The sequence below is a fragment of the Cicer arietinum genome, chromosome 5 (assembly GCF_000331145.2).
Source record: "Cicer arietinum cultivar CDC Frontier isolate Library 1 chromosome 5, Cicar.CDCFrontier_v2.0, whole genome shotgun sequence".
Taxonomy (NCBI): domain Eukaryota; kingdom Viridiplantae; phylum Streptophyta; class Magnoliopsida; order Fabales; family Fabaceae; genus Cicer; species Cicer arietinum.
In genome coordinates, this window is record NC_021164.2 from 43184674 (window position 1) to 43200327 (window position 15654).

Genomic DNA, 15654 nt, shown 5'->3' on the forward strand with positions numbered 1-15654 from the left:
TTGAAGGAGAGGGAATCACATTTATTGCATGTAAAATTCTGTTTTAGTTTTTCAGAATTCTTTTCCATAATGTCAACTTTTTCTTGAAGACTTGAGATTTGTCTCTTTTGTGTTGACACTAGTTTGAACAGATTTTTACATTCAATAAGTAGTTCCTTGATGGCGTTTTGAGCATCATTATATTCTATAATAAATTCACTATTAGTTTTATTATGATGAGGGGAGTCTATGTTACTAACCTCTTCTTCGTCATCTGATTGATGTGATGCCATCAATACAACATTAGCGCATTCTTCACTTTTTGTTTCTGAAGATGAACTCACTTTGTTGTCTTCCCAAGCTATGTATGCCTTCTTGAAGTCTTTCTTTTTTATGGCATTTTTCTTAATAAGGTTTGGACAATCTGCCTTGATATGTCCTTCCTTTCCGCATTCAAAGCAAGTGAAGTTTTGATTTGAAGTAGAATTATCTTTCTTCCTAAAACTTTTCCTTTTGAAAGTTCTGTCATTTTTAAGAAACTTACCAAATTTCTTAACAAGGAACGTAATATTTTCATCTTCATCTGAATTTTCGTCTTTTGTTTGTTCTCTTGATTCGGTCTTTAGAGCAATGTTTTTGGTCTTCTTTTCTTGACTTTCATTTTGTTCTAATCTTCCAAGTTCGATTTCGTGTTCTTGGAGTTTTCCAAATAATGCAGAAAGAGACATTTTGGATAGACTTTTCTTTTCGGAGATTGTTGTTACCTTTGGTTGCCAAGCCCTCGTTAACGATCTTAATACTTTTAGATTTAGTTCAACATTGGTGAAGGTCTTTCCAAGAGTCGACAAATGGTTGGTTAAGTGGGAGAACATTTTCTGTAAGTCTAAGATAGATTCTCCGGGAAACATTCGAAATAATTCGTATTCTTGAGATAGTGTATTTAGTTTAGTTCTTTTTATTTCAATGGTGCCTTCATGAGTTACTTCCAGCGTATCCCATATTTCTTTGGTTGTTTTAAAGTGGGATATACGGAAAAATTCATCCATTCCAAGTGTTGATTGTAGCATATTTTTAGCCTTGTTATCGAACAACACTTTTCTTTTATCATCATCAGTCCAAGAATTTTTTATCTTTATATCTTCTTTGTTGTTGATGACTGTTGTTGGAATGTGAGGATCATTTTCAACTCCATCCCATATGTCGTCTCCTTGTGCTTCAAGATATGCTTGCATACGTATATTTCAAAAGTCGTAGTGTTCTCCAATGAAGCATGGTGGTTTGTTACTACTGCCACTGTCTCTAAAAACAGGTTGTGCGGAAGCCATGAGTAATGATCGAGGAGTAAGTTACTTGAACCTGCTCTGATGTCAATTGTAAGTACAGAGGTACGCCTAAGAGGGGGGGGGGGGGTGAATTAGGTGTTAGGAGATTTTCTGGTTTTTAGAGACTTAGTGAATTATTTTTCTATTTAGTATTGATGTATGTAAAAAGGTAAATGGTAGAAAAATAAAGAACACAATTGAATTATCCTGGTTCCCCTTATGACCAAGGGTACATCTAGTCCTCTTGCACACCACAAGAGATTAATCCACTTATTGTCAGAAAATGTACAATTCCCACCCTGGGATTTCTGCTACAAACTTCTAACAATACTTTCTAAGATAGCACACCACTATCTTAGATTAAGCTACTTTAAGAAAGTACTACTTTCTTTTACAAGTGATATAATATGATTTGGAATAAGGATATAAGAGAGGTATAATGATTTCAATCCAATAATACTTCAAGTACTTTGAGAACCTTTCTGAATTATATGAAAATGAAATGCAAGTACTTTGTAAAAAATCAGAATTTTGTTCAAAGTTGTTCAAGGTTTGATTCAAGGATTGTGTGTTGTTTGATCTGAAGTTATGGTGTATTTATACTCCATAAACATCTCTTCAGATTCGAGGCCATTGAACCAAGTTGTATTGCTTCCAATTGTATTCGAATACAGGATGTATGTATTCGAATACACCTCTTTGTAACGTTTAGATTTATTCAAAATTTGCACCTTGTATTCGAATACATCCTTCATGTAGTCGAATACAAATTCGTGATTTTTGCCACTGACTTACTTTGTATTCGACTACAGTAGGTCGTAGTCGAATACAGATGTAAAGGTTTTAGCTACTGACTTGTGTTGTATTCGACTATGTTGTATTCGAATACACTATGTTGTATTCGAATATACCTTTGTACTAGTTTTAAGACTTTGTTAATGTAATTTTGACATTTGAAAATACTTTATATGCATATGTAAATATGAATGGTTCTCATGTATTTGAAGTATTGGTTGTATCATTTACCTTTACATTAAACATCTAATATGTTTGGATTTAATGCTTTATCAATGAAGATATTTGAACTTGTTTTTGAGCTTGTTGCTTTGATCATATTTGTTGATCTTTGTCTTCATATAAAAACATGTATTTTACAAATATGTCAGGCTCAGACTTATAAATAAGCCTATTAGGCATGACAAGCGGGCATATATATATTTTATTATTTATTAATGTTATTTTTTATTATTAGATTAATAATATTATTTTATATTTTAAATTCTATCAATTAGGCAACCACTCAGTAGTCATTCCATATTCGGTAGCCGTTCCATATTTGGTAATCGTTCTATATTCGATAGCCATTCAATTAGTCAATCAGTAGTCATTCCATATTTTTTTGAGAGGTAATAATGGGTGCATTTCTTTCAGGAAAAAAAAATCTATTTTTTGAAACCAAAAATTATGTTTTAGGGTTTAAAGGATGTTTGTTTCAGATTTTTTAAAAATTATTGTTAGAAAAAATATTTTTTGTTTAATATATATAGATATGTTCATTGATATTGGTATGTGGAGAGCATCATTTGGTAAGAGTAGAGCATTTAAATGTTTTAATATGAATAAGGCTTTAAATAGGCTTCCAGGCCAGACCAGACTTTTAAAAATGTCAGGCTAGGCCGGAAAAAATAGCCTATGATAGGCCGTAGGCTAGACTTAGGCCTAAAAAATTAATCGTAGGTCAGGCTCAGGCCTTTCAAAGCCTAGCCTAACATGACCTATTCCTACCCCTAATGAAGGCATTTCCTTTGAAGATCTAAAAATAAAACTAAAAGAATTAGTCAAATATGGTGATACTAGGAATGTGGTTCATGTTGAATATCATTGTCCGTCAATTGATCCAAATGGATTTATACACTACAACATTTTTATCTTGCAAATGATGATGACTTGAAAACGATGTTCTCAACATTTACTCATGACAAATCATAGGACCAATCGAGTTTGATACTACATTCCATAGATCTATCAGTGTTATCGAGGCATTTTTTATGCCTCCTACTTCGATGTTATGTCTTTAATTATCCACTTAGTTGTTATGTGTTTTCATCTTGTATTTTCTGTAATTGTCAGGTTATGTTGTTATGTCTCATTATATTTTTTTATTTTGAAATAAACAATAGATAGTAACAACAATTTGAAACTCTTAATACAAATAACTAGTGTCATCGGGCACTAAACGTAATGTTCTATAAAATTATCTATACAGTGCGCTAAATGTAATGCTCTATAAAATTATATATATAGTTTGTGGTTTGATTATGACCCATTTACTTCCTACTCATTGTATAAGGCCACTCACATGTTGAAAGGTAAATGGTCGTGAACCAGAAGCTTCAACAGCGGTGGTCGGGACATCAAACTCTGGAACATGGGGTACAACATCAGTCCGCACTAAAAGTGGATGAGATACCATATAGAACCACTCCAAGTATCCAACAGTCTGATGGATATGTAGTTGGATGTATCATATGATATAGTTCAGTGAAAGGGCTCATATATCTCATCCACTCCAAATCTGCTTCAAATAGTATCCCAAATTGTCTCAAACACCTCTCTGACAAATATATCACTATTGTACTACATAATCGGAGGTGAGAAGTGTATGACATGATATCGTCAAAGGAAATGGCGTCTTTTTGATTCTCACATGGTCTCAATGTGACATCTGCATGTGCAAGAGTATCTAGCATCTATTTGTACTCAAAATATGTGTGTTTTCCCTATTTATAGCTTCATTTATTCATCCTAGGAATGCACTCAAAGTGCCTATGTCTCCACTTTTATAAATATTTCTAAAATATTCGCAAATCCAACACGGTTACATAATGATTAAAATAAATTAATAAATCGTAAAAATTTATATGAATAATACTTGCATTATAGACATATATCCACTCAATTGCTTCGTATCGTAATGGTGTATTATTGGTGTATTATCTTGGTGTATTATTGCAAATTATATCAAGGTTTTCCAAAGCACTCTAAAGAAAATCCGTTGTTCATCTCATTTGTATCCGGTTGGTGGGGACAAATCGAACTAGTATAACAACATGCTTTTGGATTCTCTACATACAATCTTTATCAACAATTTCATTGTTAAAGTATTGTAGCAATTTTCACCAACAAACTCCAACAAAAAAAATATATTAAATTTAACACATTATTATTTATCGAGTAGATAATTTTTATAATAAGTTATAATTAATATATTATAGATATTCTCATTTTTATTTTTATCGAGAAGACATAAAAAAATATTAAATTTAGGTTATTGATTAATAAAAAAAAAACATTTGTCTCGTATATGAATTGAAATATGATTCAATGACTTTTTTAGTGACTCATTTCTAATAAAACAACATTAAAAATTATAGTGTAAAAAAATTATAATGTATTATAATCATTTTTATTTTTATGTTAAAAAAATATCAATTTTGACTAATATTTTAGTCCCAAACATTTGTCCAATGGATGATTTTGATAATAAGTGAATTTTGATAATAAGCATAATTAATATCTACTATCTATCCTAATCAAATAACTTCAATCCACAAAATATGCCCGACAATCCTCTGTTACTCTATAAACATCATTGCTAAACCATATTTCTTATCTCACATGCATCTCACGTGGGGTCTTTTTTTTTAGTACCCTCTTTTTGAAAAAAAAACACCAAAATATCCCCATTTGAAAAAAATATATCAAAATGTCCCTTTTTTTAAAAATCAAGTAGGAAGTCGCCATTTGGAACTTAGGCTTCCTTAAGGAAGTCGCCATTCCAAATGGCGACTTGTAAGTAAAGAAAAAAAAAATGGGACATTTTGGTATATTTTTTTCAGATGAGGGTATTTTGGTGTTTTTTTTTCAAAAAGAAGGTATTGTGAAAAAAAAACCTCTCACGTGAGTTCCCAATGAATCAAGCCTGCCAAAATCTTAATACCACACGTACCAAAAAACAATACATGCAACATCTCGGCAAGTGCACTATGACATTATACCACTACCATTAAATGTACTTACAACTAATGGAAATCTCAACTAATCAAAACTGTGAATCACGACCGCTTTGCATTTATTTTGATCGGCTATGCATATATAGCGTAGTTGGTCATCATTATTAGTTGCATGCCATAATTTAAAGCAAGCCCTACAAATACACTTTGGCTAGTACACATACTCAAAAGAGTAAAACATCAAGTAGGCTACTATTATGATGGAGTGGTGCACTCTTAGTATCTATTTGGTATAGTGAAAAGAACCATCAAATAAGTGTCATTTTGCTTGTAATATAGAAATATATAGACCTAGTTACTTTTTTGCATTTAATGAATAATAATAATAATAATAATAATAATAATAATAATAATAATAATAATAATAATAAAAAATAAATAAATAAAAAGTAAGGAGTGAACATAATCTCTTTACATGAAAGATGATCTTTTATTAATAGTTTTTTAAAAAATAATTTGTCTTTGCTTCAATATTCTATCCTTAATTTCCTCAACAAGAGCCTCCATATTTGATTATCTTTATGCAAATAAAAGTAAAACTCAATAAATTTCAAATAGCAATAACAAATATCCTGAAATAGAATGCCATACATTATAATAATCTTTAGGAATAAAATAAAATACAATACTATAGAACTTAAATTTTAAAAAGATCGAACAATGCAAAATGTTACACATCTTCTCTTTATCAAAACAATGTGAAGCACAACTCATTTGATAAACTTCAAATGAAATCCATCAAGAAAAACTATGAAAATAATGAAGAAAAAAAAGTTAATTTTCAAAGAAGAACACAAAATAGGTATAAAAAAGGAAGGAAAAAAAAAAGCATAAAACATAAAATTAAAAAAATTATAAATTGAAAAGATGGAAGAGGAAAATGATGGAAATGAGATGAAAAATAGAAAGAGTGAGAAAAAAAATGAAATAATGAAGTATAAGAAGAAAAAAGAGAAGAGAAAGGTTTAAAATGAGTAGGAAGAAAGAAAATTATTTGGACAAAAATAATGATAATTTGAATGTTAAAAGAAAATGGAGTGAGAGAGAATTTCGGAGAAAAAGAAATGAAAATTTTAAAGATGGAAGATTTGTACAAATGGAAGCTCTAAATGGAAGATTTGTAAAGACGAAAGTTTTGATTCAATGATCGAGAGAAAAGATGAATCTTTGCAAAAAAAAAAACAAATGTAAACTTATTTAAGAAATAGGCTAAATTACATCCGTGGTCCCTTAACTTAATTTCAGGTAACGTTTTAGTCATTTATTTTTTTTCCCCGACTTAGTCCTTTATTTTAATTTTAAATGACAATTTGATATTTTATGTTTTAAAATTTCAACAACGTTATCCGTTTTAAAACAAAAATTCAAAAAAAAAATTCAATCAAAACTCATAAAATTAATTATATTCTTCAATATAATACAAATTTCATCAAATCCGTAACACAAATCTTCAAATAAACTCATATTTTCATACTTTATTTGATATTATTAGGAATAAATTAAGGACTACATCGGGAAGAAAAAAAAAAGATAAGGGACTAAAACGTTACCTGAAATTAAGTTAAGGGACCACGAATGTAATTTAGCCTAAGAAATAATAAAAACAAGATAATTCTTCACATGCAAACTATTAAAATGAATAGAAAACAGTATGGTAACAAATCAAAAATATAATATATAGTAATTTAGTTTAATCAGATAAAAAACAAACATATGATTATTTTTAGGTTCATTTGATATATATATATATATATATATAATGAAATAAAAAATACATAAAGCTCTAACCTTGTTCTTCTTATATGAGATTCTCTAACTTTGAGTTTTCAACAAATCACATGTTAGTCAAATCACAAGGTAAGAAATAGAAACCCCAAACATAAATTAAAAATATCCTAACAAAAAAAAGTATGTTACGATCCATGGCTTCATAAGTTAAGAAACCCCAAACATAAATTAAAAAGTATGTTACGATCCATGGCTTCATAAAATGAAAACACGTGTTAGTCAAATCACACGTTAAGAAATAGAAATCCCAAACATAAATTAAGAAAAGATTCTAACAAAAAATCATAACATTTTAAGAATACTTGTTATTAGTGACTTTGAGTTTTCTTCCATGTTTATTATACTCAATCTCTCCATTTACGATTATGATATAAGATAAAGAGGAAAATAATAAAACAGAGGGTTAATCAATATGAGATCTGAGAATGGATGATGAGATCAAAATATTCTTATATTGGAAGACTAATGTTTGAGAGGAAGAAGAAAGGACGAAGATGGTATTCTCATTGGATTTGGCGGGTAAGGTTTGTTAGGTTGGATTGTATCAATGGTATTTATAGTGGAAACAAATATTTTGGGTCTGTATTTTGGTCTCCTCTCATTTGTAATGGATTTAGATCAGATGTGTGGAGTAAGATGGCCTATATTAGTATCACACTATAGTAGTATATTTTTGGTTCGGGCGGATTCCGTTATCGACGACTCGTAATATTTCAAATGCACCCGTTCGCCCATAATCGTATGAATTTGTTGACTTTTTATGTCAAACCCATTGGCCTGATTTCACTCTCCCATTTGCACACGGGCCACGCGAATCGGGCGATTTTAGATCGGGCGATTTTAGACCGGTTTGGATTTGTTGTCCACGCCTAAAAGGGAGAGAGCAAAAAAGAAAGAGTGAAAACAGGAAATAAAGGAAGTGTGTGAGAGAAATTTGAGAAAAGAGTAGATAAGTGTCTTAAAAACGTTTGTGGTAGGTCATATTTTGCGAAACTTTTACAGTTTTAGTAAATAACCCTTGATTTTTGAATTTTTGTTTTACACATGTGAAGGGTAAGTAGTAGAATAATGAGATTCTAAACTTTTGATCAATGAACAAATGTATTACACAAAAAATAAATTGATATTCAAACAAATTGTCTAAAATAATTTTGTTTAAGGTGAGGTGGCAGAAAATTAAGCAAGGTTGATATTGTAAATGCATTGGCAATGGATTTTCTTATATTTATATTTGATTGATTATGATTTTGGGTTATCAAGAAATAAACATATACGGCCTTAAACAAATGAGTATAACAATATTTGTTGATCCTTTTCTGGTTAATGTTTCTCAATACCTTGCTCATTGATGTCAGTGACATACGTGCTATCAAATTTTTTTTTTCTTCTATCTTATGTTGGAATAAAGAGAGTACATTAGTGTGTGAATTTTAAAAAATTTAAAATCCACATTAAAAAGTTTTTATACATTTAATAGTTCTCAACTTTATAAATACTGCCACACTGAATAGTTTATATATGTGGGATTACTTCTACCACTATATAAAGAGTATTAAACTCTTGTGAACATTATTTCTCTTTTTAATCTCTCTATCCCTTTGATTTTTTTTAGTGGTCATAATACTATTGTCCTTTCGGTTTTAGAGAGGTTTTTGTGTCATGGTCTCTTCGAATTTTTTTTTAGTGGTCTAATATCACTGTACTTTCGATTTTAGAGTAGTTTTCGTGTCGTAGTCTTTTCGATTTTTTTAGTAGTCCTAATACCATTGTCATTTCGGTTTTAGAGCGTTTTTTGGAAGGATTTCAAAAATTCTCTCAAGCATAAAACAAAAGAATTTTCTTCAGAGAGTTTGATAACCCACCTCTTGAGATAAGAAAGATTCTTGTTGCTAGTTTTCTTATGAATAAGGCAGGGTTTACCCAATCTATAAGGACATGTTTGTACGTTATTTCTAAAAATAATATTTTTGTTGAGAAATGGTAGCCATTGATGGTATGTTTAAGTTAAATGCTGAAATTAATAAAATGTCTCTTTTTACTTACATGTTATGTGATTTTAATATTCGGTATGATAGACTCAGTAATGTGAACAAAAGTATCATTTAAATACTAAGGTTTAATTCCAAAGTTATCCTTAAATGATTTTGAAAAAGATGATTTTTGTAGTCAAACTAAAATAACAAAGAGTTCAAATAAATTAGTAGTTAGAGAATGTGAGCATTTAGATTTAATACACTTTGATATACGTGAACTTGATGGGACTTTAATAAGAAATGGAAAACATTATTTTATCACTTTCATTGACGATTGTGTTGACTATACTTTTGTATATCTAATCAAAAATAAAAGTGAGGCACTTGACATGTTAAGGATCTTTGTAACTGAAATTGAGAATCAATTTGGTAGAAAGATTAAGAGGTTTCATAGTGATCGAGGAACATAATAAGATTCTAGTTTGTTTAATGATTTTTATAAACTGCAAGGAATTATAATAAAAAATTGCATCATATTTGCTTGAAATAAATGGAAAAGCTGAAAGAAAGAATAGAACTCTTATGGAACTAGTTGTTATCATGCTTAACTTTAGTGTTGCATCTCATTAGTGGGGGAAATTTTTATTGACTGTTTGTTTTGCTTTGAATAGAGTTCCTAAATCTAAAAACAAAACACCTCCTTATGAGATTTTGAAGAAAATATAATCGAAGTTATCTTATTTTTGAACTTAGGGTTGTCTGGCTTATGTCAGAATCCCCGATCCCAGGCGAGTTAAGCTTGGTAGTAGAGTCTATGAATATTTATTCATTGGGTATGCAGTAAACAACAAAGCATAAAGGTTTTATGACCTAAATGCTAAAGTGATCTTAGAGTCAAATGATTGTGACTTTTGTGAAAATAGATTCCCTTTCAAATCGAGAAATAGTGGGGGCATCAAAGCAAGTCAAGTTCTTGTCATCAAGAACACTAAAAGCAACAAACAATACGAAAAAGAACCTTGAAGAAGTAAGAGAGCCAAAGATACTAAAGATTATGGACCCGATTATACGGCCTGTACTTTAGAAGAGGATCCTTCAAATATTCAAGAAGCTTTGTCGTCTTTGCATGCATATCTATGGCAAGAAGCTATAAACAATAAGATGGATTCTCTAGAGTCTAACAAGACCTGACATTTAGTAGACTTACCTCTTGGTTGCAAAATGATAGGTTGTAAATGGATCTTGGAAAAGAAACTAAATCCAATGTAATTGTTGATAAAAACAAAGTTCGCCTTGTAGCCAAAGGATTTAGACAAAGAGAAAATGTAGATCTCTTCAATACTTTTTCATTGGGCACTAGAATTACATCCATTAAGATATTCATTTCACTTGATGCTATTCATAACTTGGTGATACACCAAACGGATGCTAAGACTGCTTCTTTAAATGGTGACTTGGGAGAAGAAATTTGTAAGGAACAGCCTGAAGGTTTGTGATTCATGTACAAGAAAACACGGTATGTAAGTTAGATAAGTTTTTTTTATATTCTTAAAGGAGCTCTTAAACAATGGTATGTGGATGACTTGCTCATATTTGGTCCAAACAATCTCTTAAATGTCCTTTGCACTCTCATATGCCTCTCATATGTCTCTATGTAGACGACTTGCTCATATTTGGTCGAATCATTGTTGTGTAACAACTTTGATATGAAAGACCTCGGAGAAGCGGGTGTAATCCTTGGAATCAAGATTACTAGGTCAGAAAAAGGAATTTCTTTGGATCAGTCTCACTATGTTGAAAATATCTTAAAGAAATACAAATATTTTGAATGTAAATCTGCTTGCACACCATATGATACAAGTGTGAAACTTTTCAAAAACACTGGTGAAGGTGTTAGACAAATTGAATATGCGAGCTTCATTAGCAGCCTCAAGTATGCTATTAATTTTATTAGACCCAACACTGCCTCCATTGTGGGACTATTATGTAGGTTTACAAGTAGACCTAGTATGGAGCATTGACATGATATTGAGATAGTCTAAGATACCTTAAAAGAACCATGAGTCTCATATTACATTATCAAATATTTCATGTCTTCCTTGAAAGATACAATGATATTGATTGAAACACTTTATCATATGACTCCAAAGCAACCAATGGTTGTATATTTAGCATAACTGGTAGAATTGTATCTTGGAAATCGAAGCAATAGACAATATTGGCTCAATCCAATATGGGTTTGAAATGATAGCACTAGAAATCGCTAGTGAAGAAGTGAGTTGGTTGATATACTCACTTATGTTAATATGGAAGTGGGACCACTTCCTATAGTATTTTCAGGCAGAATTCCTTGAATGTTCATTGTTCACTATACTCGGATAGATGTGTAGGGCCATTAATGCACAAGCTTTTGAGCATACACCTAATGAAAATGTTGTGTTGATATCAAAGATAGAGTTCAAGACTACGAGTCACTCTTGTTGAATTTGAATCTTACTTACTATGCTAAGGTTCAAGTCATAAGACATCTTTGTTTATGCATAATCTTATAGAAGCATTTTATGCTACTTTAAAAAAAAAAAATTAATTCAAGTAAGAGACTGTTGGAACATAGAGTATGTTAGTTTGTGAATTTAAAAATTGTTAAAGTCCCACATTGAAAAGCTTTCATACATTGAGTAATTTTCAACTCTATAAATATTAAAGTCTCACATTAGATAGTTTACATATGTGGAATTTTTTCCCCACTACATAAATATTATCAAACTTTTGTGAAAAAACATCTAAGTTAGATGTAATTCTTAACTTTCTCTCTTATCTCTCTTCTGCTCGATGCACTTTTGAGTCACTTCCCCCCTTTCTTTATATCCCTTTGATTTTTTTTAGTGGTTCTAATACCATTGTCCTTTTGGTTTTAGAGTGTGTCTCGTAGTCCCTTTGATTTTATTTTATTTTTTAGTTGTCCTAATAACACTATCTTTTTTGTTTTAGAGCAGTTTTTATGCCGTAGTCTCTTCGATTTTTTTAGTGGTCCTAATACCATTGTTCTTTCGGTTTTAGAGTGGTTTTTGTGTCGTAATCCTTTCTATTTATGTGTGGTTTTAACTACCATATTTTAGAATGGTCATATTGAGCGTGTAATTCTAAAATGATTTTTTATGGTGCAATAAAATACCAATACAGTTGTAGCTAAGTTGTTTTATCTTGGGGACATCGTAATTGATAGTCTGCCTTGTACAATTTTGGACAGTGTCATGAAATATTTTCAAGAGAACAACTTAATCCGCGATACAATCCACTAATATCTCTAGTGGCTGAAAATTATTTAAAACTAATAAAAAATATCATATATCCCCTTATAATTTTTCCCGTACGGGTAAAAACACTAATATAATTTAAGGGAAAAAAATTCAGATGTAAACAATATGAATAAAGTGAAAATAGTTTAGACCTAACATGATATCTATTATAGGATTACTTTTAAACTAATTAATTTTAGATCTGGCATCGCCTTTTTCAAAGTCTAATATAATTATTGACTTGTAAGTTAACTTAAAGACATATTTCACATTAACATCTTCATTTGAAAAATTTAACATATCTTCAAATAATTGACTGGTTAATAAATTAATAAAATTTTATTTTAATATCTAATATTACATTTTAGATAATATAATTTTATGACATCCAAATATTTTTGACTCAATATAATGACATCCAATTTAAATTCTATTAAATAATAATACCTTTAAATGCATTAAAAATGGATAGAAACTAGTTTGCTTACACTATAGAAAAAGTTAGCAAATATATAATTTTTTTTTGTTGAAAACTTAACACAATAGAAGTTTAATATAATAATGACATTATTTTTTATTTACTTAAATAAGCCCATCTTGTAGGACAAAAAGGTTTTACTCGTGACATTTAATATTACATTTTTAGTTAAATAAACTTCTTAAACGAAATTGGCAGTATTTATTTATAAAAATTATTTAATCTAGCCTCAATTTGAGGTAAACTAAGATATAGAAGTCTGTTGGTCTTACCAATTACCATCGACAAGCGAAAAAGGTAATATCATCGATTAGTGAGTTAAGAGACATCAAAAGAATTTTAAAGGAGGTCTAGAGTTCAAACCTCAAAAATTAACATAACCATTAATTTACTAACATTTGTCTATAACAAAAATAAACCAAACCAGACTTATTTGCCAACTAGTTAAAATCAGCAGCTACAAGCAAAGCCATTTTTCATACATAACAAACTCATAACTGCTTTTTAAATGGTCCACATTTTTGCAAAACCTTATTCGGTAATGGCATTTAACTCTACGTCTATTTCCACTACAAAACTAAATTTGAGAGTACAGGAAACAAGGACACAGTATTTGAAGTTTTAAATCTAGAAAAATTGACATTAAAAAACATTAGTTAGCACAATAATTTCATACTGAAAAATTAACTATAAACTTGATAACAATTCCAGCTGAAGGACACATATACCTTAAGAAAAGTAAGCACAAACTTCACAGTTCAAACATTACATAAACATACTGAATTAATATCAATGACCAAAAAGTAATGAAACTTCCACTTAATCAAGACTGAATGCAATGACCCAGTCCAGTTTCATTTAATGATTTGGGTACCCTTTTTCCTTGTTACACAAAGCCCCTCGATCAGACCCCTCCATTAGCACTGAATACTTAAGAAACCACAAAATTTTATAGAAGATAAATAATACATCATCCATTGAAAGTGTTCAGCATCGGCTTTAAGTGCAGCTTAGAGATCCATTCTGTATTTTTTTTTTACTTGATTAAAGTAATAATAATAAATAATTGACATAATTCAATAAAGCAAAATAAAATGAAGGGTGTTGTTAAACAGTGTCCTAAGGGTCACTGAAGTAAATGAATATGTTCAGTGATACCTGTTGAAGGCAGCAGAACTGATGGGAACTACACCTTCTGGAGATACAAGAGCATCAACTGGAACATCAGTTGAAGTAATTGGTATTACTCCTTCATCCAGTATTTGTTGCGAATATGACAGTGCAACTGCAAATCCAATCCGTGCAATTGTGATGCATTTTGTAGGTTCTATTCAACCAAAAATATATTGACTAGAAGGAAGAAATGCATACCAAGCAAGGGCTGCTTCCAATTCCGTGACGCTGCAAGGTCCTGGTAATTTTTTAGAAAGGTATCGTAGTAACTGCGGAAGGGGAGATATTAATTGTTAATAAATCCTTGGATGATGATAGAATAATACGACCTTGTATTAAAGGTAGTTAGTTAGAAGATAGTCTATTAATAGGAGAATATTGTATGTTTTTCCAAAAAAAGTAAAAAATAGGAGAATATTGTTAGACAAATCACTTTTGTCAATTGAAAGGTGTTAGGGAGATCCTAGGTTCCTCGAATAACCTGGTATTCAAGTGTATAGAGAAGTAATATTTTCACAAAGGGAATTATCAATTATCCCTTCTGCAGTATAATTCTTTCATTTCAGGGTATATAAGAAGTGAAGCATCAAAAGTCAATCATAATAGTTTGTGAAATAGTCACTATTTTAATCTTTTGGCAAACATGAATTTAGCTCACCAAGCCCATCTATATCTATATCTAGAGGGCATATCTAATGAGAATGAAGTCTTTATGTGAGAGCGAGAGAAACTCGTATAAGTCTTTAGAATATATTACATAGCTAAGATTAAAAGATCTTTTAAGTGAGTCATGTGCTTCACTTTTTGGTCTATTTTCTCTAAAATACTTTAAAAAAGCTTTTTCATCTTCATCTCGAAGCAAAGCCTGATTACCACCTTTGTGAAGAATGATTTTTGACCTCCCAATAGCAGCTTTCTCCATTCTTTTTTTCATTTTTATTTTGTTCAATTTTTTGACATTTGTCTAATGCTTGTTGCAAATATGTGATATATAAGTAATTCATATTGAATAGGTGCAGATCTTTAAAAGATCATATTTTATTAAATTAGCAATCAACTATTTGAAATGGATATCAATTTGAGTTGGCAATTTAACTTTTTATTGTAATTGAGAATTAACTTTTTGTAAAACAATGTTCTATCAATCTTATCTATTGTAAGCCTAAATGTGAACCAGCACACCATCAATCCTAGAATTGGAAGAAAAAAAAACTAGAAAGCAAATAACCATTCGAAAACTTTACACCCCAAGACCCTAAAGACAGAATAAGGAAAAGAGAAGAAGAAAGAGTTGAGAACTTCTCACCTTTGACGATGAAAGTTTTCATCTCTAACTCATTGTGTGTTTCACAACGGAAGATGAAACAATATATGTTGGTATTTGTTTTCAGAGAACGTGAATGTGTGAATGGCTGACAGAAGAGGCACATGACATTTTAAATTCATCTTCTAATCTCAGCCGTGTAATTTAATCCAAAGGCTAATATAAATTTCTATCAATCTCACATAAAAATATTATTCTCACTAGATATGCCCCCTCTATATATATAATATAATATAATATAATAT

General features: G+C 30.3%; 1 protein-coding gene across 4 annotated transcripts in view; it reads right to left on the reverse strand.

Annotated features, from left to right (window-relative positions):
* Window positions 1-13524: 13524 nt before the first annotated feature.
* LOC101493589 (5-formyltetrahydrofolate cyclo-ligase, mitochondrial) overlaps window positions 13525-15654 on the reverse strand; it is an 11390-nt gene continuing 9260 nt past the window's right edge. For 2 of the 4 annotated variants that reach the window (XM_027331961.2, XM_012712800.3), the window contains 3 exons: window positions 14284-14354; window positions 14071-14197; window positions 13525-13951 (listed from right to left, as the gene is read on the reverse strand). In XM_027331961.2, the coding sequence (XP_027187762.1) occupies window positions 13912-13951; window positions 14071-14197; window positions 14284-14354 (238 nt within the window). In that variant the 3' untranslated portion in view covers window positions 13525-13911. The remainder of the gene's footprint in view (window positions 13952-14070; window positions 14198-14283; window positions 14355-15654) is intronic. The other 2 variants (XM_004489914.4, XM_004489915.4) reach the window with 2 other exon arrangements.